This window comes from Microtus oregoni, unplaced genomic scaffold (genome assembly GCF_018167655.1).
Source record: "Microtus oregoni isolate MIOR12 unplaced genomic scaffold, Mior012 000035F_ref0000213, whole genome shotgun sequence".
NCBI lineage: Eukaryota > Metazoa > Chordata > Mammalia > Rodentia > Cricetidae > Microtus > Microtus oregoni.
Window position 1 is genome coordinate 17734773 of NW_024543094.1, and position 27919 is coordinate 17762691.

Below are 27919 nucleotides of genomic sequence, written 5' to 3' on the forward strand. Positions count from 1 at the left end.
GGGAACAGCAGGATAATCCTTCCAAACTTAGGAATTCACACAGCTGTAGCCTCTGGTATTAGCAAGCATCAGTGACACCATTATCCTGAACCCTGCACATCAACATGATTCTAATTAGGTTAGCCTGTCAGTGGTATTAAGTTGCGGTTATTACAGACTCCAGTAACTGCCCTACTTGGGGCTCAGAAAAACTCTCCCCAAGTCATCCCAGAAAAGTTTTTTTTTATAAAAAAATAAATAAATAAATAATTCTATCAGAGAGAATGTTCTGTGAAAATGAACCCACTTACCAAAAACAGACAGTCTTCACAATCTGTCTTAGGACTCTTCAGAGAAGGAGGAACAACTGAGAAAGAGGGTAGGTCCAAGAAAAGGGATGTGTCTGAGAAAGGGAGTGGATCCAAGAAAAGGGGTGAGTCCAAGATGTGAGGTGGGTCCAAGAAAGGGAGTGGGTCTGAGAAAGAGGGTGGGCTGAGAAAGAGGATGGGTATAAGAAAGGGGGTGGGTCTGAGATAGGAGGTGAGTGTGAGAAAAAGGGCAGGTCTGAGAAAGGGGGTGCATTCTTAGGAGAGATTGGTTCTGATGACTGTAGAAGATGAGGACTCCATAAGTCTGAAGACCTGTCATCTATATGCCAGAGTTCCGGAAAAGCTAATGGTAGAACTGAGTCTAAATTAGGAGACCAGAAACCAGGAACAGGAACATTTGAGATGAAATGTTTCAGCTCAGTTTTGCATAAAATAGGGAGCAAATGCTTCCTTATACCTCCTCCTACTCCTGTATATCACCATTGGTATTTTCAGGTCACAACTGATGTAATGGATGCCTGTCTGCATTGCTGAGGACCATCTCCTGAGTCCACCACTTAGAATCTTCACCTTTGCTGGAAATGCTCTCTCAGATGTGCCAAGAAGCATAGTTGAACCTGGGCACTCTGTAGTCAAATCAAATTGACACAGTTAACCTTCAGGGTGCCTTTCTCACCCTTACCAACAAGCAACACTTCTAGGATATCCACAGAGTGGTAGCCTATGCCTTCCCCTTTTCCTCAGGCTCTTGCCTTGAATGCCTTACTTCCTGAAGTAAGGCTTTGGGGTTTCTTGGCTTCTGATGATCTGTGATTGAACTTGGAATCTATTAGACAAAAGGAATAAACAGACATGAGACTGGATGACTGGATTCTGTTATTTACTTTTGTGTTGCTGTGATATGATAATTTTACTTGAAAGGATTATCGAGGCTCACAGTTTTGATGGATTCACATTAGCACTGGAAAGGCTTGTTGGAGCAGCTGCATTGGCAGAAGTGGGAGTGTGGGGTGGTGGCTGTTCCACGTGGCAATAAAAGGGAAACAGGATTCAGACCATAGCTTGGGGTATACCTTGAAGGGTTTACCTCTACTTACTGACCTCACCACTAAAACCTTCAAAAAGTATCCCAAGCTGGGTGTTCTGCCACTGGTTATGCCTTAGAGCTATCCTCTCACCTGGAAGAGAGAGGGACCCTGCATGGATACCTGCCTTCAAAATGCCCTTATCTCTACCACCAGACTTCACACTAGCAGTGTTCGCTCCATGAAAACTTCCAACCAAAGCACTCGCTCACACTGAAAAGCATGGCATTTGGAAGTTCTTAATTATAGAGTCTTATAGTTTATGAAGTTGAATTCTACTACATTTGCATGATGAAGCTTAGGAAGAATTATTTTCAAATATAAAACTCACATTATGTGTTTGACTTAGATTTGAGGTATGGCCAGTCCTCTCCCTGGTGATCAGTAAAGAAGTCTGTGTAGTGCAGTGGTACTTGGCTCATCTTGCACACAAGCATTTCTTGGAAGAAAAAAAAAAAAACAAAAAAAAACACTGTTCCTGGACTGCCAGCCTCTGAAGTTCTATTTCAGTTTTTTCTAGACATTGAACTTTTCAAAACTCCCAGCTGAGGCACAATTCTCCCATAGATGTGACCATGCCCCAGGATTTATGCAAAGGAAATTAAATCAATAGTTTCAGCCTGTTGGTTGTGACATGGATCACAGTAGACTATATCTGAAAGTAATGTGTGTCTGTTCCTTCTCTCATTGCTATGACCAAATCCCTCATAAAGAGCAAGTAGAAGGGAGAAAAGGGTTGCGTGGCTCACAGTTTAAAGGATACAGTCTACTGTGTTGCGAAAGTCATGGTGGCAGCAACCTGAGGCAGCTGCTCATATTGCTGCCACAGCCAGGAAACAGAATGATGAAGGGTACTGCTCTGTCACTGTCTCATGTTTATGCAATGTGAAAGTCTAGCTAGCCCAGGGAATGGTGCCAACACAGTTGATGGGGGCAGGAGGGAGGTCTTCCCACCTCAAATTAACCTAATCTATAAATCCTTCACAGTCTGCCCAGAGGTTTGTTATCATGTGATTCTAAATTCTACCCGGTTGACATTCAATATAAACCATCATACATCCTAAATCTTTTCATGGGAATGAATAGATAAATATGAGGTATGCACATACAACAAAATAGTATCCAGTCCTAAAGCACATGGCAGCCTGTCATCTGTAGCATGGGTGAACCTGGAGATCATTATATTAAATGAAAGAAGCCATTCCACATGCTATTGCTTACATATGGATTTTATAAAAGTAATTTCTTAGAAATGGAGAATAGGGTGGTATTTTCCCACGGGGGAAAAATAGGGAATGTGGAAAGAGAGGAATTGCCATGACACCAGCCCAAGGATCAGAAATGTTAGATAAACAAGAAGAATAAGCTTATGAGACCCATTTAACCGCATAGTGATTGTAGTTAATAACATTTATTATGTCACTGAAATTGAGAAAAAATAAAATTTAAATCTTCTCCAAACAAGCTAGAAGTATGAGAGGCGGTGCATAAGCTAGTGCATAGAGAAGAGGCTCCATGAGGGTTGTATGTATGCTTCATCCTGCTCCACAGTCTAATGGCTATGCTGCTTCATATATGCTTTCATATATAACATTGTTGAAACCAGAACAATGCTAGCTCCTCCCACTCCCTAATGTGAGCATTAAAATGATAATATATAGAAAAACCTCAGGTCCTCAGAATGCCAGCATGGGCAGAGATTCCTTCAAACTAGAGATTTCTAGTCGGGAGTGTGTTTGGAATCAACAAGGATAACTAAGCCCCATGTGATAGGCGGCTTCTTATATACTAGGTCTGCATGGTAAGAAGGCACCAGCTGTGATCTCTCTGAAGGCAAATTCCAATAAAGGGCTAATTATTTTCTAAGGAAGTTACCGTGTGTGTGCTTCTGTGGGTGTATGTAAGTGCTGGTGTGTCCCTGGGGACACCTTGAGTACCATTTCTCAGGTACCATTCACCTATCTGTTTTTAAGACAGGGTCTTATACTAGCCTGGAACTTGTCAAGAAGGCTAAGCTGAACGGCAGTGATCCCATGTTATCTACCTTCCTCTGCCTGTTCAGCCCTGAGATTATGATCACAAACCTCCATGTCTGTTTGGGGGTTTTGTTTGCTCCTTTATTTGTTTCGTTGATTTTCATTTTTAGGCAGTTTTAAGAACTTGAACTTTGGTCTTCATGCTTGTTAGACAAGTGTTTCATTGACCGAGTTGTGTCCCCACCACTATTACAAGCTTTCTGCAAGTTGTGATTCAACTCAAAGAATGGAAATCGTATTAACGGAAAGCAAATGGCTTCTTGTTTGCAGGAAGTCCAGAGAAGTAGAGAGAGGGATGGAGAAACAGGCAAACATGTTGCCATAGTGACCAGGTGGTCTGACATCTCCCTAGAGAGGTGGAAGAGCAGAATGGATCTAGAGTTAAGCTTAGTGGGAAAAAAAAAATCAAAGCAAATTGGATGTAAACATTACCTCTTGCCTCCAAAGGGAATATTTACAGCCTCCTCTTTTCAATTATTATTTACTTAGAAGGACTAAAGACTAGAGACTTTTTGTCTTTTGTTTTGAGACAGGGTGTCACTAGCAATGCAGGCTGACCTAGGACTTCCTGCTTCAGCTTTCCCACTGCTAGGATTACAGGTGTGCTTACCACCCCCAACTAGAATGACGTTAGTAAAACAAAGAAAAATAGAGACATAGATACACACAAAGGGGAGCATTAAATTAAGAGCCATTGAGGAGTTGGTCAAATACTTGCCTTCATAGTGAACTTAACACTTGGGAAAAGAATTTCCAATTTACAAGTGAATCAGCCTTGTAGAAAGAGAGCATAGATTAAATAGGATAAGAACTGTGTGGATTTGTGATAACTTTAATACGTGTTAAATATTCAGTTATAAAAAGTCCTCCCTCCCTGCATTTCTAATTATAAACTGGCATATTCATTTAAACATTGTCAGCGAGAGATCAGAATTCTCACTTTTCAGTGCTTCAGCAGGAAGAAAGCCCTTAAGGTCTGATATCACGCACATACACACACCCCAGAAGAAAAAAAAAATCTTGTTTTAAAGGTTAGATCAAACCTTTCTCTAAAAAACAAAGTACAATACTTTCTAGTCCATAATGGCGGTCTAATAGAAAAGGTATAGGAGATATTTTTACGCAATTGCAATGAGTTGATTTTCATTCTATCTTTTTATTTTATTAGTTGTTGCTGTTTCATGAAAACCAGGATGGCCATGAGCATCCGACCCCCCTGCTTTGCACAGCTCTCAGGTGCTGGGAATGCAGGTGTGTAAAGCAGGGTTATGCAGTGCTGGGGATGGAACCAAGAGCTTCGTGCATGCTAGGCAAGTGCTCCACCCATTGTGCTCCATCTCGACTCTTTAAAAACAGAGCATGTGCCAGGCAGTGGTAGATCATACCTTTAATTCCAAAACTATGAGTTCGAGCCTAGCCTGGTCTACAGAGTGAGTTCCAGGGCAGACAGGCTCTAAAAGCTACAGAGAAACCCTCTCAAAAAAGAAAGAGGAGGAGGGGAGGAGGGGGAGAAGAAGAGGAAGAGGGAGAGGGAGAAGAAGAGAAGAAAAGAAAAGGAAAGGAAAGGAAAGGAAAGGAAAGGAAAGGAAAACCAGAACATGCTTTATAGTAAAATAAAACAGAGGGACTGAAGAGATGTCTCAGCCCTTGCTGTTCTTGCAGAGGACTCAGACTCAGCTCTCAAATGGTTCAGGACATCTGTGACTCTAATTCCAGATCTGATGCCCTCTTCTGGCTTCCTTAGGCAATGTAGGCACAGGACACACATTCAGATGAAACTTATACACATAAAATAAAAATAAGTAAATCTTTTTAAAATTAAAAAACAAAAGCTGGTTAAAAGTAAAAACCCAGATTCTTCTCTGTCTTCCCAATTCCCATAAAGCACAATTCTATATTATCAAGAGAGATATCAAGCTAGCTCACTTCCCAGGAAGCGCCATGAGGCCAGCGGAGGGGGAGGGGAGTCAAGATGAGTGCAATGCCCAGCAGGGAATCTGTAATTAATGGATTTTGAGCTTTGTGAAAAGCATTCTTTGTCTGCACATAAAGAGAGGGCTTTGTGGTTTCTGCCAGTTGTTTTTATCATTGCTTTCAATCAGCTGTGCCCGTTACATTCCTTTTCTTCCTAGATTGAGTACAGTTCTCAGTGGCTGTGTTTTTTTTCAGTGTTGGTCCCTTTCTGTAAGGTGCCCGCCAGAGCCTACTTAGAAGAGATGGCATGGCAGAGCTAACTTAGGCCCTAAAAGCTTCCTTTTCCACTGGAAAAGCCACCCCTACCTGAATAGCTATGGGATGCCCCAGTAGCTTACACAATGAAACACTTCAGCCAACACACTGCTGCTACACTAGCTGGCTCCTATCAGAGACTTTTCCCTGCGTCTGGTCTTCAGTATGAGTGGAAGAAAATGTAGGTGATGTGGAGAGAAAAGACTGCTGTAAAAGAGAATGCTGGACCAATAAATGTTTCTGAAAGTATAAATAAATAAATAAAGTCTTTTAATGTGCACCTCCCCTTCTTACACTATGGTACTTCTCTGTAAATTAAGGTAACCATAGTTAAATTTCTTGGTAGCAAGATAAAATACTGTTGCCCCCTTTCTCTAACACCTAATTCCATGTCTTCATTGTTTATTTCATTTTTAAAGTCTTCCAATGTCATCCCATCAAAATCTCTTTCTTAACACTCTCTCATTTCATAGATATAACACTGTGTGCATAAACATAGGTATTTATGTAATGCATCTTGTTGGATGTCTAAGCTTCCTTGATAACTCATCAATATACACCAACATACCCAGCAGTTCTTTGAAGGTCTTACTGCACAAATATTTCAAAATGATGTATCTTATAAAATTTTTAGAACAAATTGCTTCCCTAATGACAATTACAACTCAGCACTGACCTTTAAATGGTACCATTTCATTGTATCATGTTCCCTTTTCCATATGCTCTCTTTGAGGTGTTTTCCAGTTCAGTGAGTTTTATTCTTTCATAGATGTGTAATTGTTCCTCAATTGATCTTTCATATTTTAATAGCATATATAATTTTGATAAATGGATCTTTATGTGCTCAAAATAGATAAAGTTTTCTTTCTTCCACAAGGAACATTCTCATTAACGCTCTGAGAATTTCATACAATATATTTGATCTAATCCATACCCAACCCCTGTTCCTCCTATATTTACCCTGTCCTAACTACCCACCCACCCCAGCCCTCTGTCTGTCTCCCTCTTCCTCTTTCAAGCCCAATCAAGTCCAATTTTTACTGTTCAGACCCCCTCGAGTATGGAGCGTGACCTGCAGGGGTCACACTCTCTTAAGAAAACTGATCCTCCCTCTTTGTGTTTTTAGTAATTGCTTTTTATTTAAGAATTCCCTTTGTAATTGTTTTTGCTTAAAATAGTGTTAGAAATGACCCCTCTTGTGTTGTTCTCCACATTTCTGTGGTTTTACTTCTTTTGTGAACTGTTCACATGCCTGATACTAATTTTGTTTTCCATACGAAGTGAGTCCCGGTTATCCACCCCCAAAACTCAGCCCAGTGCTGTGCTTCCTCCAGCACAATCCCGCCTCCCTAAGGTTCCAGAACCTCTGCAGACAATTCTGCTAGCTGGAGACCAAGTATGTAAACACAAGAGCCTATGAGGGACATTTGTATTTAAGCCACAATATTATTGCAGGCAGGTGGCCATTGTGTTGCTCTAGCTGCATGGCGCAGTCAGGAGCATCAAGTCTTGCAGGGCTCTAGTCAGGGAGTAGATGATAGTGAGCTTTCCTCGCTCTACTAGCAAACGTCTGCCTCCTTCCTCCTGGTTTGATCTGTGAATTCTATATTCATGGAAAAGATCTGTTTAAAATCACATTGCTCTTTCTATAAATAGCCCACTTGAATTACATTTGTGATTCTAATACGTCCTCACCCGTCCTTTTCTGGCTGGAGCCAGGCTCACCTGTACTGAGCCTTAACCAGGAGCTTCACACTTTTCATCTGAAAAAACAGACGTCACGATGGAGCCAGCCCTCCAGACTTAGTCTGCTTTAGCCTACGCCTGCTCAGAAGGCAGCTTTACCCATGGTTCCTTGCGGCCGAACAGGTCTTACCAGGGCTTTTTGCCCAGTGGAAAACATACCAATGATATCTACGGATTGGTTGTTCTATTTCACAGCAATGAGAAGTGAGGGCTTGGAAATGCGTAGCAATTTCGCAAAGTAGTTTTACGACGATTAATCTAATTTTCTTCTTGATGGTTGGGCTACATTTTTGTACGAATTTGCTTTTTGTTCAGTAATTCGGTTATATTTTATTTTGCAAAAGTATTGAACTACAACATATTGGGACTTTTAGCTAGCAAAGGAGAAGGGAAAGGTGACGGGTCATCTTTTATCACAGTGGATGCCCTGTTGATAAAGAAACTCGATAATGTCTGGATGCTAAAACATCCTTCGGTTGCTAAATACTCTATACGGACCATCTATAGCTTGTTTGCCGCGGTTACCACCTTGCAGGCCTTTGGCCTGATGTGTCGCACACTTTAACTCTATTTTCCTCTGTGGCAGCAGAGGAAGGCTTGCCTTCTCCTCTCAGTGATCCCAGGGCAGTATTCCAGGCGAGGCAGTCCTGGATCAGAAACTGGCATTGTGTCGTTGACAGGCAGCTTGGCAAGTATGTTTGACTTTCCACTGAAACTCAGATTTCCCTCTTCAGACTGGCAAAGAGTTGAGTCTCCAAGCACACAACCCAGAAGAACGTAATGCCACCACTTTTCTTTAACAAAAAGAAAAGACAGGGAGATCAAGATACTGCTAACGCCCTGGCCCACGACACAGAGACCCAACAATACATCTCTCTTTTGAATGTCTCTTTGTGCCTGTTGCTGTAAACCGCGAGTGTTAACAACGACAGGCTGGGAATTAGAAGCACACAGCTTGAATATTGCATCTGCCCCAGCAACGCAGGAGTTAATCAAAGCTCTAATATTTTTTTGCCTCCTGGATGGACTGAATTTGGCCTCTGATTCTTCTGAATGGCATGCAAAGCAGCCGGCTGGGTGTGAGTCCCCTCCATCTCCCTTCTTTCTCACTTTTCAAATATGTCTGGCAAAGCCCCAACTTCCCCCTCCTGCCTCCACTCCACTTTGCTCTCCCGTGCAGCTGAACAAGATTCCAAATGAGAAACAGCATTCCTTCCCAATCTTTAAAGGAGGGCCCAAGCCCAGTGGAAAAACATACCGATAAATACGTGGATCCTGAATTACTGTTCAGGGTCTTCTGCTATTCTTAGCAGGGTTTAAAGCTGTCTGTTTAGAGATCCTTCCTTTTTTTTTTTTTTCTCTCTATAGTGTCCTGGAATAGCAGTTCTTCAGTCATTGATGGAGCACCAAAACACATATCTTTGTTCCTGGGCTTTTCATAGCATCAGATGTTGCAAGTAAAACACGAAAGCACTTGGAATCCCATTAAAGCTACATTCCTTTATCTAAAAGAAGAAAAACGCTTCCATGGGAAGTTTGTCTCTATAGACACCATTAAGTGAAGACATCTACAATGCACGTTTTATATAACTGAAGATTAATGGGTAACCCTTCCCGTGCTGGTTTCTGACAGACGGAGCTTGAAGGGAACATGAGAAAATACAGCAGCCCTGTTTGCTGATTCTCTCTTTTTCTCATTCTTTGCTTTTAAATTACTGCTTTAGTCAAAAACGACCCGGAGTGGGGCTTCTGTGTGTGGCATGTAATACAATGTGTTTGGCATTCCAATATAATAGACACCATCAAGAAAATGATTTAAAGTGATTAAATATGTTTCAAAGCCTTATTAATAACATCAAGAGAACCATTACCAACCTCCATAAATGACAGCAAATCTTGACAGTGATGCTTGCTAGTATTTTTATATTAAAATTAGTCTTATGTGTGATTGTCAGATCCCCACAGATAAAAATACAGGACCCACAAGTGAAGTTGTAGTATATAGATAAATATATAGTATTTATTATATTTAATTATTTATATAATATATCATTATTTATATATAATTAAATATATATAATTTTAGTATAGTTATGTCTTACACAGTATCCAGGGAATAGCCATACTAAAATATGATTTGTTGTTTCTCTGAAATAAAGCACAAGCCAAGCCCACCGTATCCTATCTGGCTACCCCGGCCTGTCCCAGCTGTGGGTTCCAGGCTTGCTGTGCCATCAAAAGCTTGTAGCACTTCCTAGGACTTTCCAGGGTCAAGGACAGGCATATACGTTTCTCAGCTCCTTCCATCTGTCATCTTAAAAACTTTCACACATGCTCAAGCCCAGGAAGTCTTCTCCTCCAGCAGCCCACATTTCTAGTTAGTCACTCCACACCCATCAGAGAAGGCGCCCAGCCATTGGAGGAGAAGGTGAGAGCTGGCAGCTAGGAAGGGAGGGAAGACTGGGATGCACAGCCCTGCAGAGTCTCTGTCAGGAGGAGCCTAACAGGAAGCGAGGAGGAGAGAAACAAGAATTTCTAAAACAAAGACAAGGAAACTCTAAGAAAAATCTGGTCCCTAGAAAGAAACTTGATCAGAAAATGGAAAAGAACTTTTTAAATAACAAACAAACAAACAAATAAAAGCAGGGTTAGGGGAATGGCGAGGTGTAAGCTTGAGGACCTGAGTTTGAGTCCACGTCATCCACGTGAAAGTCCATGCACACCAATACGCCTGCTCCCACGGGACAGAACCCAGTGCATACTCAGAGAATCCACTGGCCAGTCTATCCAAACTGGATAGCTTCTGATTCAGGGAGAGAACCTGCACCAAGTCAACAGGGTACCACACAGGTGCACACGTACACACATTCACAGGCATGCACCATGCACATCACACACACACACACACACACACACACAATTAAAAACAAAGAACAAAAACCACAGAAGACAAATGAAAATGTGTTTTTATGTCTGTACAAAGCACATTAAAAAAAATTCTTTATTCATTTGATAAAACACCTGACCCATAAGGTTGAAGACCTGAGTTCAGAGCCCCAACCTCAGAACCTACAGGAAACCCCAATCCTGGCAACATATGCCTGTAATACAAGCAAATGCAAGATGGGAGACAGAAGCTCCGGGCTGGTTAACCTCATCTGCTTTGACACAAAGCCGCTGAGTGTCTTTGTCTCAAAGAACAGAGAGAGGGAAGGTACCTGAGACAACATTGGAAATGTTCTCTCACCTCTGCACTCCAAGTGTATCAAGTACACACATATATGTACAAACACGAGCGCATGCACGTGCACACACACACACACACACACACACACAACTAAATAATTTGACTACCAGAAACCTAAACACTGACAAGACAGAGACATGGTGAGACCTCATATCTGTCTTTCTGAGCCCCTGTGAGTTAGCTAGTTTAACTTACAGTTGGCAGTAAATTCTTCCTCTTCATTTGCCTGCCTCATGCATCAGGTGTTTCCTGCTCCTCTGACATGTCTCAAGTGCTTCCAGACTTTTGCTTTGGCTCCAATGATAAGCCTTTATCCATAAAGAACCCACCCAGGGTGCCACAGAACCAGAAATCGCTCTGCTTGCTGGCTGACATTGACCCCAGGATTAGCATTTCCCAGGTTGTTCTCAGCAGAGGCCTGCTGCACAGGGCAGCTTCCTGGACTCTGGCTGTCTCCTGACAGGGACTCTGCATGTCTGTCTGCTTCCCACATTGCTGTCGTCCAGAGCCTGTGGAGGCACAGGTTCCTAGGGTTTTCTTGTTTGGATGGTGGATTTCCCTTTTGCTTAGAACTTGGGTTGTAGTTTTATTTTTATATTTTATCTGAAGAAACTGAAGAAGAAAGAGCACCACAGAGACATTAGTTGTATAAAAAACAGACAGATTTGTCTTACCAGTGTTGACAATACAGAGTCACTAATTTTACCTTATCTGCAAGCAAACAAACCAAAAATCAAAGCAGTAACAACCAGGCTTGATAGTACATGCCTACAATCCCAGCATGCAGAAGGCTGAGAAGAAAAATCAGAGTTTGTGGTCAACCTGGACTACACAGTGAAACTTTCTGAAACCAAACAAAGTCACAAAATACTTTTATGTAAATGAATAACTTTCTCAAAATTGAAAAAAAAAAGACAAAAAAAAAAGAAAGTTCACAGCAATTCACAGAATGATACAAAGGAAAAACATAGTTTCTCAAGGCTGAACTTAAAATTTTACTTCTGAGAACAAAATTTTTATTGTTTTCTTGCTGTGTTCCAGATAAGCAGCTGGTTCAAATCTGAACAAGGCAATGTTTTTTGCTTTTTTGCAGAAGCATACTCTTCGTTAATAGTAAATGTATAAATCTGATGGCCTACGAATTAGCAGATTGATCTATTTTGTCTTAGCACTTGGGGGCTGAGGCAAGAGACTCACTGAGAGTTCAAGGCCATCCTATATCACATAGAGGGCCCCTGTCTCCAAAACCAATGTAAAACATCAGAACAGAAAAACAACACATTTGGTTTGTGCATTCAGTATTGCAGAAATAGAAGAATGAACTAAAAGGCAAAAAGGAAATTTGCCCCAATTAAAAGTACAAAATGAATATATGTTGCATGTAAGATACTTGAACCTTAAATTAAAAATAAAATATTTAGTGCATTTGGAGTTCAATGAATCTTTTGTTGATCATATTTTTTTCTCTCTTATATATCAATGTTTCCACAAAACAGGTTTCAAATCATGTTATGGACACTAGTAGCTTGAATCTCATGCTGACTCCACCCTTACCTCAAGAAGATGTGCTCTGTCTGAATGTCAAGTTGAGAGGAAAAGAATGAGGGGTGTGATTGCCCTGGCGGACTTGTAGGCATACCTGCTAAACACGGTGCTCAGGGATCAAGCCAGTTGCTTAATTTCTTCACAACCCAGAGCTCATTTATTTCAAGAGGGTGAGCGCACCCCTGATGCCGAGGCTCATAAACGAGTGGGCCATAGTATAGGAACATCAGACCCTGCTCTACACTCTGAAGCAGGCTTTAGCTGCATCTGTTCAGTAGGTCTTGATGCAAGATTTTGTTTAAAAGAAAGTTTCTACTCACTGCCGTTTAAAAGGTCTGAAAACCCCACTGCTCAAATGTCCTGTTTTCCAAGGCATGGCGGCTGATGCCTCTAATCTCTTTGCACTTTGGGAGGCTGAGGCAGGAGAATTACTTGCCCTAGAGAGTGAGTATGTGGGCAAACTTGTTTACAACGAGGCCCTGTTTAAGAAAAACAAAACAGAATAAATGATTTTGCAACTTAGGATCATGTTTACCCATTTGTCCTTTGGCCCAAAGCCAAGTCTCTTCCCTTTTTCTCCTCCCATTAACCCTGAACTCTAAGTATTAAGGCCTCATTGCTCTCGCCTCCCCAGATCTGGATCCCTGCGGTACAGTGGGCTAATGAGTTAAGGATGATGTCATTATAATTGCAGAAACTATTTCATGATAATCTTTTGTTTTCCTCTCACTAACTTTCTAAAGGAAAAAACACTTTATTAATTATCTGAGCATCGGCAGCTTTTGGGAGGTAAACTCTATATGAAGGCTACTGCTATTAGCCACATTGGATGAAGCACTTGGGGATTAAAAGTGTTATGTAAATGTTTACACATGCTTATGACATGGCCCCAGATTCACACCGGGGTGGAACAAACAGCCCAGACAGAAGTATTAAGCCCCAGAGAGGCAATGATATTTTTTTGCAAGGTATGAAGTTGCCTTTTAATTTTAGCATAAAGATAGTCGCACTTTTGAAGAGTGTCATTCACAGCCATTAGGTGACATTTATGAGTGTGAAAGAAAGTCACTCTACATTGAGGGTTAACTATTTTAAGAACTGGGGTAGAGTGAGGGGTGCGGGAAGCAAGGAGAAGAGGGAAATAAAGGAGAGATTAAAACGGGAGAGGTTTTTGGAGTGAGTAGAACTTTTGATAATAAGAACGACAGCTCCCAAAGGCAGGATCTGAGGGTCTGCCTGTGCTTTTCTCTCTGGAAGAACAATGGTATTCTCAAGATAACTTCATATTCTCTCTCTCTCTCTCTCTCTCTCTCTCTCTCTCTCTCTGTGTGTGTGTGTGTGTGTGTGTGTGTGTGTGTGTGTCATTTTATTTCACTTTATTTTTTGATAAGTTCTACCTAAGAGGCAAGAAACTGGGAGAAATTGTAAACCTCAGCCCAGCCCCTCCCCGGGCCAGGCTTACACAGAAAGGGCATTCCTGAACACTCACTGAGTCAAATATGATACCGCTTTTCTGAGGGGTGCCTCTTGCTGATGGAGTATGTACCTACTAGCCCTTTTGTTCTGCTAGGATTCAAACCCAGGACCTCACTTGTCTTAATCAGGAGCCCTGCATCAACTCTAGGACTGGGCTACACCCCAGCCTCTAAACTTGCTTTTCAGCCACTATGAGGGCCTCCAACTGCTCTGCGAGCACAGGGGATATTGCTTCCTTCCAGCCGATTCTCCATGTATGGTAATGATCTAAAATTTTCTTCTTGAAATTAGAGTCAGAAAAAAGTGGGGAATTGACATAAAAGAAGGATGCACACAAAGCTTACTCGGCTCAGGGCTCTGACCAAAACGTTGACAGTCTGAAAGCCTGGACTGGATGATTTCAAGGTTGTCTGACTCCAGGATCCTGGGAGGACAGGTGGCAGGAGGAAGGGGTCCTGCCACAGCTGCTGAGAAGCATTAGCAAGAGCCAGCATCCCCCCAGACAGGACAGAGCCCGAGTCCAGGAGGCACTGCTTAAGAAAAGAATTCCGTGTCCTGAGAAAGAAATCCCTTACCCTGTCAGTACAGAAGGCTAAGCCAGGAACTGCGGACACCACAGGAGCCAGGGCTGCCTGGTTTTTCAGATACGAACTGCAGGGGTCTTTGCTTTTACTGTGTGTGTGTGTGTGTGTGTGTGTGTGTGTGTGTGTGTGTATGTATTGTTGCCACCGCACTTGTGTGGAGGTCAGAGGACAGCTTGTAACACATCTCTCCTTACACCACGGAGGTTCTAGGAATCAAACAAAGGCTTGGCAAAAGCTGAAGTGCCTTTACCCACGGGGCCATCTCACTGGGCCCTGTGTTTGGTTTTAAGTAGAGGACAAAGGCACAAGTTGGTAGACACACTGACATTTTCACTTCACATTTTTGAGTGATGGTGCATTTCCCTCTTCTTGTTATTTAAATTTAATGAGAGAGAAAGGAATGCGGAGAGGGGAGGGGAACAAATGAAAATTCTGTAGGAAGTTGACGCCAGAAAACACAGTAAATTCGAGCTTGTTAGCAGCAAGGCTCCAGATTATTTTTTAGAAACAAATCCTAGCAGTAATGCAGTTACAGCCTCGGAGGGGGTGGGGGGAGCTTTAAGCCAGGTATCAGTGTCCCAGAACCAAGCGGGAGAAAGAGGAAGCAAGCAGCCTAGCCAGTCTTCTGAAGGGAATAGGAAAGGAAATCCCGGAGGCCGGAGAAGCCCCCCAAAGGAGGAGAAGGCTACAGCCTACAGTAATCTGTAAATGATTGCTCCTAAAGTCTGGAAGCTTCGGGCTTGAGCTGTGTTTGTTCCAAAAGAAAGCCGAGGAGCACGGAGTTAATAAAGAGAGATTTAACTGAGAACTCTGGTTGGAATAAAGTGGGCTACAAAAAAGGTCAAATTTGATCAGTTGGAGCAGATTACAGGGGCTTTGAAGGGTGGTGTGGAGAGCTGGAACCGGTCTGGGAAGTAATAGAGCTCAAGATTGATTCAGGGGGTGGAGAGAAGCCAGGACAAGCGCTTATCAGTCCTGGACGGAGGAAGAGCCGTGCTGCTGGGCGCTGCTGCTCCAGCCTGAGCCCAGAAGCCGCCTCTGCCTGCGTCCCTGTTACCCTGTCCAGGCACCTCTGCTCTCGGATTTGCCTTCCTTCCGCAGCTCTCAGACAATGGTTTCCCTAATCTCTGACTTGGACTCCCTGAGAGCCTGGAAAGTGTTAAGGTAGGCCTGCTTCTCTTTCTCTCCCCGCGCTATTTCAGTTCAAGGCCAGCTCCTGCCCACCCCCACCGGCTAGGGAGAGAGCCTGGCATTCTCTGAAATGCCTGCGTTGGGGTTTAAGTGACAAGCCAACATGGCCGGAGGAATACTGTGTTCTGACCAAGGCACAACTTTAAGGAGACAGACAAGACATGAAAGTGGTCCTCAAGTTTCCCTGCAGGGGAGCAGAGCACGCAAGCTCTCTCCAGGAGCGTTCGGTGCTGTTTCAATGCTCCCAGTGCTGGCTGGCTCAGAAAAGAGTCCTTACGTTTCATTATTGCTTCAGGGGGCACTGAAGGGTTGGAATGGAATATGGTGGACTTCCTGGGGCTTCACAGAGAAGAGTAACCCCCCCCCCCCGCAAAAAAAAAAAAAAACTCATTAACCTCATTATTGCCCACACTTGAAGAGTCCAAAGAAATGTGTCACTGCTGCGAATTCTCCCCTTACTCCCAGGTCAATGTTGGAAAAGTTGATATATACAAACAAGCTCAGCTGGTGAGATAGTATGTATGTAGTAATGATCTCTGTCTCTCTCTCTCTCCCCCCACCCCCGGGGAGGGGGCTGGGAAATAGCGAAGTTTAAGTAGCATGCAGACGACCCCGAGCTTAACCCGAAGCCTTCTGTAAACTCAGCCTGGCCGTGGGCGCTCAGAACCCCTGCACTCAAAAAGTAGAGGCAGGAGTTCAAAGCCATCCTTGGCTCCAAAGCGAGTTTAAAGCCAGACTACAACCCCATCTCAAAAATAAAGAAACGGATAATAAAAATGTAAAAAATGACCTTGGACCTATTCACAGCTTAAAACCTTTAACAGCTTTAACTTAAAACCTAAGTTAAAATGGGCACGTTCTGGTGTCGTCTCCACTTGAGTCTAAACTGCTCCTTCGGTGGAATCCATAGCGAGTTGGTGGGTTTAACTTAACTCTAAACGATAATCCCAAGGGAAAGCATTTGGGACAGTTTTTTAAAATGTTAAATTCAGAGATGATTTTATTATTATTTAAAATGATTCTACTCAGTTTTCGTGCTTTTCCAAACACCTTCTCCAAAACTTGGTTTTGTCAGAGGTAGACCAGAACCAAAGTCAGAATATATAGGATTAGAAACATGCACCGCGGACAGGCCTACTAATGTCTGCCTGGGATTATCTTTTTAGTTCACTTTTGGGAGTTCTGCCTCAGTATTCGTCTGATTTTATTATTTTTAAAGCCATGTCTATAAACAAGAACAAATAAAAATAGAACAATAGTCATCTTCTTTTTTCCAGTTATTACATCACTTATTTTTATCTATTTATTTTCTTTATTGCGTGCTGCGTGTGTGTGAGATGGGGGAGGACAGTGGCCCATGCCAGAGCCCACATGTGTTAATCAGGGTATATCTGCTATGGAGACCGCTTTCTCCTTCCAACTTTACATAGAATCTGGATATCAGGCTCAGTTTGTCAGACTTACCCCTTTGCCTTCTAGTCCTAAATCTTATATTCTAGGACTTTCTGTATATATTCACATTGCACATCATATAATATGTGCCTTTTCCAATTATATCCTATCCACGTTTGGTCACCTATCATGGCTGTGGCTTTCATGGCCAAGTACAGCACTGTTCTGTGATGCTCACCACCTGACAAGTTATCATGTTTGTTGAACATTGATATTATTTCCAGGCCTTGGCTTGCATTGACAACACAGTGGACATCTTTATGCATATAGCTTTTATTTTTCTTAAGTCAATTCCAGGATTTCTCGAAGAGAAGGTTAACTTTATATGTCTTCTGGTTGAATATTTTGTTTGCAAGGTTGAATTTAATTTTTTTAAAAATTATACCCATTTCTTTATTTGTATGTGTATGCGCGTGGGAAACGCAAACAGAGAGAGAGTCACAGTGTGCTTGTGTGGAGCCAGCTTGAGAGAATTGATTCTCTCCTCCTATCATGTGGCTTCTGGGATCAAACTCAGGTTCTTCAGGCCGGCCAATAAGCACCCTTACTTCCTCCGCCTTCTCACTGGCCCCTTGAACTTCGTTTCTAATTGGGATGCAGTAGAGCATGTCTGTTCATCTTTCCATGGCATATATGCCGGAATAAGTTTCATTTGCCTTTTCTTTCCCTGAAGACTATCTTATTTCTAAAACTGAATGCTATCTTAAGAAAGCTTTCAAAAAATTCTTGTTGGGTGATTAACTTAATATTACTACACAAGTAGATAGGGAAGGCTCTGGCTTCAGAAATGTGTGTGGCTATGATGGCAAGTTTTGGAAAGTCAGCCCTCCGAAGGCCTTGTAATATAACGTTCCTATCTTAACCTATTTAAAACTCCGGTGACGTTTCCCTGTTAATGTGTCCCTTATAGAAGTGCAACGTATTTTTTGAAGAGAGTAAGTGAAGCTGCAGAGATTTGGACCCGAGAAAGATAAACATATTTACGTGGATGCTTTGGCTCCACTGAGTTGATTTTATACATGCCTCTTCTTGGCAGGCTACATATTAACTATGTAGAGCCCTTTTGAATTGAAGAAACTATAAAGTGGTTAGATTAATTGATTTCATTAACATGTACCAGTTGCTTACTGTAGTGCCTACTTTGGGCTAATCTTGAGGGTATGTGTATATATACACATATACATATATATATATGTAATATATATGTATGTATTCATATGTGAGGGTGAACATGCATATTCAAGTAACTGTGTGTGTCATGTGCATGTGGAGGTCCAAAAAGAGCTTTGGGTGTCCTTCTTCAGGTGCTTTTTAGAGACATGAGTGTCTCCTTGTCATGGACTTGCTAATGAGGCTGGGCTGGCTAGGCAGTGAGCCCCACGGACCTGACTTTCTCACCTTCCTGCACTAGGAGAAGATTTTCTGCACACTTTTCCCCCACTTAACTGTGATGCAATCATTACTTTTCTGTGGCTATGATCAGATAGACAAAAGTAACTTAAGGGAGGAAGGTTTTAGTTTGACTTGTAGTTCCAGAAGAACAGAATCCATCGTGATGGTTAAGGCATGACAACCATCAGAGAAAGCCCGGGAATAGGAGCAGGAAGTGGCTGATCACATTTTACCTGTATACAGGAAGAAGTCTGAGAGCTCGGGAAATGGAGTGAGGCTATAAAATCCTCAAAACCACCTGTAGAGATATACTGCCTCCAGCAAGGCTCAACCTTCTAAAAAAGTTCCAGAACCCCAAACAGTGCTACCGAATTAGGTGCTCACAGACCTGAGCCTACTGGGGACATAGCCAAACCAGCACACATAGGTTCTGAGGATCAAATTCAGGTTCTTCAGTAGAGAAAAGAAAAACTTCTGCCTTTGCCCATCATCAGTTGAGTAGAACCCTTACTCTCGTCATTGACTGCATATCAGAAAGTAGAAGGCTGTTCAAGCCCATGGAACTGGAATATTTTCAGGTGTTTGGTCAGGAATGTGGCCTAACGCTGTAGTGGCATTTCCTTTTATTTTAATAAGTAAATCTTGTCTGAGGATCAGAAAAGTAAAACAGCCACACTGACCAGCCTTATAGACCCGTCAGCAATGACACACACCTTTAATTCCGGTAGCCACACTATCTTGACACAGAAACCGGGCAATAGTGGTGCGTGCCCTTAATCCCAGAACTAGAGAGGATTATAAAACGGGAGGAGACAGCTCTCAGGCACAGTCTCATTCTGAGATTCTTAGAGTCAGGATGGCCATCTTGGACTGAGGTCAAGGTAGGAGCCAGTGGCTGGCTGCTTTGCTTTTTGCATCTTCAGGTCGAACCCCAATTTTTGTCTCTGAGCTTTTATTAATCACACTCATGTAGTTCTGCTGCAACTGCTGTGCCTATAAAGTGGTTGCAAGACATGGTTATTAAGTGTGCGTGTCACACTTGTGGTAAGATAGGACCTGAAAATGAAAGATGTCTTAAGTATATCTTTGAAAAACTTTTGGTGATTAACAAACCATTATTGTTGGGCACAACTCTGGGTCATAAACTCTTCTGCAGACTCCAAACTAGGTCCTTGTTTGTCACATGGCCAAATCAAGAGTGCGGGCAGTGCTATTTATTGGCTATTTTTATGTCTTCCCACCCAAGGGACACAAAAGAAACCTACTGCTACCAAAAGACACACCGACTTCCAGCCACCAGACTCCCCTTTTGACATTCAGAAAGCACAGGGCCTACGACTTCACACACACCCAAAATGAAAATCACAAAATTCTCTCTACACAGAAGAAAAAAAACCCATGTAGTAGGATTCTAAGTAGAAGAAAGTAATCTGGCCTGGCCGCAGCGTGATTACTACAAGACATGCGGCCCACGGGTACGGAAAGGTACAAAGAAGGATGACAGTGAAGGAGACTGAGCAGGGACCAGGATGTCACACTTGGCCTCTCCTCCCACTGCCACACCCCTGCATCCCTTCTATCAGAGGGTCTTAGAAAAATTTCCTGGGTTTTGTTCCCATTTCGAGATGAGAGAATCTCGTACTAGAGGTGAAAGGGAAGTCACAGTTTCATTATTGGGCCAGGCTTTGTGCTGTTCTCATTTACAGCCTCTGACTGGGGGGCTTTGGCCCTCACCTGCATTTCTGTTCCCTTGTGTCCTCACATGATTTAAGACAGGTCAGCCTAGAATTCTCGGCAGAGCCCACTGTGGCCTGTACGGATATCTGAAGCTGGAAAGGATTCAAACCCTCTATTAGGGCCCTCATGACCGCCTTTTCCTGCACTAGTATGCTTCTGAAGCACAGCACTACCCGTCTTGGTAGTAAATAAGAAAAGTAGGTAACATTCCCCAGTCCTTTGTTTTGACTCTTAATTTCCATCCAGATACTCCATACCTCATGTGGATCTCTGCTCTCTGGTCTTCTCTTCAGCAGCACTTCTTCCTGCCTTGTCTCTGGGCTTCAACTCTTTTCCTTCGCCGGTTGCTTTTCCACACAAGTGGGTAATGCAAACATTCCCAAAGCCATCTGTCAGATCCAGTTACTTTCCTAAAGAAAAGTCAGTGTCCCCTGCCTCCTGCCCCTATCTGACAGGACCTGTGCCAACCTCTCCAGCTGCCTTTCTTCCCTCTTCCCCAGCTCTGGTTGCTGTGCCAACTCTGATCAATCTTCTTCACGCAACAGCCAAACTTGTGTGGCCTTTACTGGCATTAGTTACTGACTCCTGCTACCTGGAAATCTCTCCTTAGCTGTTGGCAGGGTAGGCATTTCAGTGAGGCCTCTCCCAACTTGCACCCTAAAGTCGTCCTGAAGGCACTTAATAGTTTGTCTCCCAAACAGGGAAATTTTCAATAGTCAACTACTTTGTACTGATAAAAAATATCAATGTTTCAACACATATTCTCACCATAGCAGTGCCAAAGGCTGATTTCTTTCATATGTATTTGATTATTTGTTGTCTCTTCCTCCTTCACTAGAGTGTATAATCGTAGGCTTAATTGCTATGTATTTAGTGTCTGTGAGTCAAGCATGAATGAATGAACTTGTTACTGTCACTCTCATCTGACTATATATGCTCTGTATGGCCAGAGACTTTGTGTATTTTGAGCACACTGTAACTCCAGTGATTTTCATGATGACTTGGAGCTGTGATAGTCAATGAAGAATGAATGAATGAACCAGCGAATGAATGAGTGAGTGAACGGTTCCCAATTTCAGCTTGTGGCAGTTCTGAACCAGACAGCAAAATATCTGGTTCAGTAACGTGGAAATTTTCTGTGAGCCTGTCTGAGAGTCCAAAAGGCCTCTTTATTGTTCAAATGGAATCTGTTTTTTTCTAGACAAATGATCTGGGATAGAAGTTAGCAAACTCTCCCTATAAAAAGCCAATAGTAAATGCTTGAGGTTTCCTGGCTGTACAATTACTGTCATGACTCAGCACGGCTATCACAGTGTCACAATGGCTACTGATACAATGTAAACAAGATAGATTTACTGTGAGTTAATAAAACTTTACTTACAAAACGTAGAGAATCAGTTAAGACTTGGCACATGGCTCTTGTCTATCATGGAGACTTAAAGCTGTGACCAACAAGAAAACAGAAGTGGTTTGGACAGTTAATTGGAGAGGTGATGTCAAGACTCATAGGGAAATGTGAATTAATAAACTTGCTTTATTATTAGGGAAAATATTAAGAAGCCTGGGAGATGATTCAAAGGTCAGGGATGCTTAAAGTCGTGAACATGTATCTCACAAAGGTGGTAATAGTCTGTAGAAAATGTATAGCCTGCCACATCCCTTAAATGTTTGGATGAGCCTAAAAGCAGGAGCAAAACAAGCTTTTGCCTGCTCCTTACTGAATGTGTGAGAAAATCCCATTAACGAGACCTTGACATGTGTCTTTCTTTGTCCCCTGACTTGTTGAGTATACATTTCCCTTCCACGTGCCTGATAAAACTTCTAAGATAATTTCCAAGTTTGTTTCGGAGAACCTGCTGTGTGAGTTTTAACACATACATATGGAGATGCTTTTTGGTTCTTATTACAAGATATCTTGGGTCTGTAGAACTGTATCAGGAGGGGAGAGGTCTCCTGGCTTTCTAATGACCAGAAATTCATCTTCTTTGAGGCTATTCCAGTGGTCTCAACCTGCTGAATGCTGCGACCCTTTAATATAGTTTATCATGTTGTGGTGACACCAGTCATAAAATTATTGCATTGCTACTTCATAACTGTAATTTTCCTACTGTTATGAATTGTAATGAATATCTGATAGGTGACCCCAAAGGGGTCTTGACCCATAAATTGAAAACCACGGGTGAACTTTTTGTTCTTGCTCTGTGCCAGGCTTTATGCTAAGCACTCCATTGTACTCTCTCATAATAGCTTTAGAACAAGCCCCTGAAGTGGGTAGTGGTATTATCACCTTTGAGGGACATGGCACACAAAACAATTTAGTAACTTAGTCTGAAGCGCACAGATATTTTTGTTTCATGACTCAGTAACAAGTGCAGTCGTGTAGAGCTAAGTCGTTTACATAAGGGATGCCACTCTTCTCTACTCAGTCTTTTATGTGTATCCAAACTGTTTTGCAGCTTGAGAAGACAACTTATAAAGTCAGCCTACTCAAAATGGCAGTAAATGTAACACAGGTATCTGCAGAGGAAGATCAACCCTGTTTTCCTTGGGCGGGAAATCCTAAGGGCTCTATGTGCTAAATATTTGATTTTTAATATCATTAGATTTCTTTTGAGGAGTAGTTTTTTTGGGGGGGGGGGTCCTTCAGTCTCTCAGTCAAGAACTAAAGTCCCAGCAGTTGTTGGAAGTGGAGTATTAGATGAAAACTTGGGGTGGGCAGCTGAAGTGAGGATTAGAGGAGGTAGCGACTTAGCAGGGATGTACCAAAAGATGCAGGGAAGGAGAAACAGGGAGGGCCAGAGGTGATGAGAAAGGAGAGACAGTTTCCTAAAGAAACTATCAAAGTCCCAAACCATCCTTGGTACCACCCTGTCAGCAAGAAGGCAGTTTTGATGGCAAATGGCATCAGGAGGAATTCAAGGAGGGGAGTTTCACAGGATAGGCTGGGAAGCTTCTGTGGATGTGAAAAATCAGGTAGAACAAAAAAGGGTTCACACAGAGCCAGGAAGGGAAACATAGTAATAACTCCATCTCCATCTAGGCTTAGGGAGTAGATCCTCACTGGAAACAAGTACTAGGGAGGAAGACCTTCAGTTCATGCTGTTCCCGCAGGAAGCTGCCAGACAATCACTCAGCCTCCCAGCTTACACTCAGAATCCTGAGCATGAAATCTCTCTTCACTCTGCTCCAAGGGACATTTGGATCCGGACAAAAACTCATCCCTGGAGACCTAGAGGAGCAAGCCCATGGTGATATGGCAGGAGTTTCTACGCACATATCCATGAGCCCCATCCAAGGGTCAAGCACTGCCAGACCCAGGTCTGAGTCTTTCTGCCAACTGACTGTCAGGGAGAAGTAAAGTCAGACATAAACATGGTAAGGGCAGTTTTTAGCCAGCAGTCTGCTTTTGTAATACAGAAGGGCACCCAGGAATCCCGAACAACTTTACTTTGACTTCTATAAAGCGTCTGAGCATTTTGAAGGGAAAATGATGGCGTTAAGTATGGGGCTGTTGATCAGGGCCTAAGAGACTCAGGAGAGTGGAAAATTACAAAGGGTTTGTCAGTGTGAATGCAGATCCCAGATCCGGCCAGCTGTGTCTCAGAGCAGAAAGCTCTGGCTAGTCTCCCTCAGACACTGAGAGACAGAATCCCTAAGTTTCCTAATCTCCAAATTTAAAAAAGACTTTCTGGTCTTTCAGGAGGAAACACATTATTGGGTTATAGAAGAAACGTGCATCTTTCAGGAACAGAGCTGGTCACCAAGCTATAATCCCCCGCCACTACCGTGATCAGAATGTGGCTGGACCTAACCATGACTTTTGTATGCTGTTTGAGCTTTCTCAAGCAGTCAGTTTAACAGGAGCTGAGTCACTGCAGAAATGTGGTCTTAAACTGTTAGAAACCATAGAAGTGTTTTTTCAAGTCTTTTAGTGGGAGGTAGAAAGTAGACAAGACCGCTCACAGTGAATCTGTTGTGTTTATCAGCCATGATTGAGGGTATAAACGAAGAGCGTTCAGCAGAGTGTGGTCAGAGAATGCCTTTCACCAGGCAACTAGAAAACATAAGGGGCCACGTCCCTCCCTCTGCTCCCCAGATACTGTTTTAGGCAGGATGTCCCAGATTCTAAGAATCACCTGCCTTAGAATAGATGGCACAGAGAGTAATTGTGTGCACACTTTTGTCAGCAATCATGTACTTATTTTCCATCTGGAGTGAAGGCCGAAGGAATCTCAGAGATAAAGGACTCCTTCTTTAAGTCTTGTGTTAGGGGGATACTCTTCATGTCCCCAAGCCACATAATTTGCAGAAATAGAAAATATATCTTGGGTCAATATTGCATCCCTAGGTTTCCTGAACCTGTCCTTAGAACCTAGGCTTTGGTCTTAATCTGATTTTACCTGAGAACTTCTCATTACATACCATGCCCAACCAGAAGATTCTCTTTCTCTGAGCTGAATCTAAACCTTGATCTCCAAATGCCCTGATATATGCATATTTTCTACTTTGAATTACATACACCACACACACACACACACACACACACACACACACACACACAGGCACACACACATTCTGTTATTATGCAAGCAATTCACAAGGCTAATGATATTCAATTCCTGAGTTCTCTTTCCATCTACCTGCATTTTAAAATCTTCACTTATTCTTGTATTGTACACATGTAGGGACTGTGTGTGTCTGTGTGTCTGTATGTGTGTATGCCACAGTGCATGCATGGAGCCAAAAGACAATTTTTTTAGAGTTCTCTCTTTTCAGTACCTGGGTTCCAAACTCAGGTCATCATGTTTGCTCATTGCAAGTGGATTCACCTTACCCGATCCTTCCCGCATTCTGTGTGGCACGGCTGCCATATTTTTCTAAGCCAATAAAGGGTGGACACCCATACATTCCTCATTTTTGAAATGAGAAATTGAAGTACATTGTAACTAACAATCTCCCATCTATAAAATCATATGATCAATGTAGAGTGGAAGAGAAGCACTTTCCCCCTGGACCCTGGATCCCACCTCTGAGTGATACCGTGAATCTATTTCCTACCCATCGGAGTTTTCCTCTCAGCAGAGCAATTCGCTTTCTATTGATCCTCACTTTCTTTCGAGGCTCTTTTATTCCCAATCCTTCTGGAGAGCTGATGAACTAAACTACAAATCTGTTGGCGGAGGCTCCTTCTCTGAACTAGCGCTCTGATGTAAATCAGCTGTTGTAGGGATGAATTGTGCTGACAGTCACTGACATTAGCAATCAGATGACTAGTCCTGCGGGGAAGGATAGTGCAATCAATCCAGGTTGCAGGTGTTCTCTTAACTGTGGCTATAGAACTCCATTTTGTGTTTTCTGTGGGGCTACTTTTTCATTCTTATAGAGACACAAATGTCTGAGCCAGAAAGAATTGCTGGAGGCCCGTAGACGCAGCGCTAAACTCTTTCATCCTGCTTCCTGGTGAGCGAAGTGAGAGACTGGGTGAAGGATGTTGCCCGTTTTTAAGTCTGTTTCTTGTAAGCGATACTCAGTGATGCTGCCGAGCCTTTGCACTGAAGTTCCTTGCCCAACATTTTCATTGCCCTGATTGCATCTAACGTGTATTATTAAGTTCTCTGAAGCTGGGCTCTGTTTCTGTGAGGTCACAGGCATTGAAAGGGTTGGTTCTAATGTGATTCCTGCGTGTAAATCTGGAAAATCATAATCGGATCATCTTCTTGGCTCCAATTTCCTCAATACTGGGTTATCACTCTCCAAGTAATGATGTTCAGATAACTATGGGTATTTAGTAGTAATTTTAAATTTTTTCTTTATTCTTCTACATTATAAATGGATCTCCATGAGAGCAAGCACCTTGTCTTCCATTTGAAGGCCCACTGTCATGGGTATTTCTTGAGTATCTAAATTACATAACAAATGTAGTTCTTTTATATGCAGATTGTATTATTGCTTTACTGTGAAAAGAAATATCAGACAGAAACAGCTCAAATAGAGGAATTACTTGTTTTGACTTATAGTTTCAGAGATGCCAATCTGTCTTGAAGATGGTGGCAAGCATGAAATAATGATTTGCATCCTGGAGGCCAGGAATCAGAGAAAGGAAGACAGGAAGGGATCAGGGATAAGATGGCACTCAGGGACTCTCTTCACATGACCTGCTTCTTCTAGCTAGAAAATAACCCTGCTTTCTTGGGGCGTGGTGTTTAGTATATGAGCCTGTGGGGGACATTTCTTATCTATGCCATAACACAAATAATACATGTTGCTCAGTACTGTCAATCCTTGGGGAATCCAGGGATATTTCAGTCCAGCGATAGACTACAGTTGTCCAGAATGGTTCAGGATGTTCAAATCTCAAGTTTGTTTAGTTTCTCAACTGGAAGTTCAAAAAAAAAAAAATTTCCTGGGTGCTTTCAGTGAAAGTACATTACTGTGTCACTTGGTCAACTTCCTGTGCTACTGACTATGGATGTGGCCGTGGGGACCCTCCAAGCTTGAGAGAAACAGTGACAAGCAAGAAAAGCAAAAGCTTATAATCGGCCTGCTTTTTTTTTTCCGTATCCCAGCATATATCAATCTAATGAGCTGTACTGAACTATATGAGGTACTTAAATTTTCTTATGTAGATGGTCCAGAACCATGTCAGACTATGAAGTTTTCCCTGCTAACACTGTAGAGATAAGAATCAGTGCGTGTTTGAGAGGAAACAATAAGCCCTTCATCTATTAGGAATGTATCAGCTTCAGGTAGCTAGAGCTAAGTAGCTTAGACCTGTCTTACATGTCTAAAACAAAGTTCTACAAACTTGTCCTGTCAAAATGCCAATGAACACATGCTAACTATTCAGTCAGTTACTACTAACTACAGTCATCCTTTGTACTTAGAGGAGGTTGGTTCCATAACCAAGTCCCCCAACCTGAAATCCTGAAGACTGCAGATGCTTAAATCCCATCTTCAAAAACAGCATAGTAAAGCTAGGGATATGGTTTTCCTTTCTGCTTGCAGGAAGCCATGAATTATCCCCTGTGGACCGAGGCTTCTGTTCCACCACCATCCCACAGTCATTCAGTCCCAAAGAAACACACAGAGGTCTACATTAACTATAAACTGGTTGGCCTATTAGCTCCGGCTTCTTATTAACTAATTCTGACATCTTACAGTAACCCACAATTCTTGTCTGTGTTACCCACGTGGCTTGGTACCTTTCTGGGTGAGGCAGTCACATCTGGCTTCCTCTGCAGCTGGGTGACAACTGCAGACTGACTCCTCTTCCCAGAATTCTCCTGTTCTCATCGCCCCACCTATACTTCCTGTCTGGCTATTGGCCAATCAGCATTTTATTAAAATACAAGTGACAAATCTTTACAAAGTACAAAACCATTGTCCCACAGTAATCCCCAACATAACATAAACCAGCAGAGGTAGCACAAGGTTCTAATCTCCACTCTTTTGAACTTGAAGCAGGAAGATTAGGAGTTCAGGGTCATTCTCCCATATACAGGAAATTCAAGTCTGGGCTGGACTCTAAGAGATTCTGTTCCAAAACAAAATAAAGCAACAATGAAAGAAGCAAACTGTTTTCATGCAAACTATTTATATCCTTTTATGTACCTTAAATCCTTTCTAAATTACTTATTATACGTAATGCAACATAAATATTGTATAAATAGTTATGCTATAGTCCAAGGAATGATATGTTTATAAATTCAGTACAGGCCCTTTTTTTTAACCTATATTTTCAATTTACTATTGATTGAACCAACAGACCATTATTGTGCAAAAACAGTTCCATCATAAAAACTGAGTGTTCCTGGCTCTATAATATAAAGTCTACATCAATAAAACTATTTACAAAATCAGGCAGCAGTCTGGATTTTGGACCCAGATCATA

General features: G+C 42.3%; 1 protein-coding gene across 5 annotated transcripts in view; it reads left to right on the top strand.

Moving 5' to 3' along the window:
- Celf2 (CUGBP Elav-like family member 2) overlaps positions 1–27919 on the top strand; it is an 824322-nt gene that overhangs the window by 294097 nt on the left and 502306 nt on the right. For 2 of the 5 annotated variants that reach the window (XM_041630560.1, XM_041630564.1), the window contains exon 1: positions 14916–15420. The exons of the other annotated variants lie outside the window; for them this stretch is intronic. In XM_041630560.1, the coding sequence (XP_041486494.1) occupies positions 15368–15420 (53 nt within the window). In that variant the 5' untranslated portion in view covers positions 14916–15367. Of the gene's footprint in view, positions 1–14915; positions 15421–27919 lie in introns of those variants that run through there. 5 annotated transcript variants of the gene reach the window in all.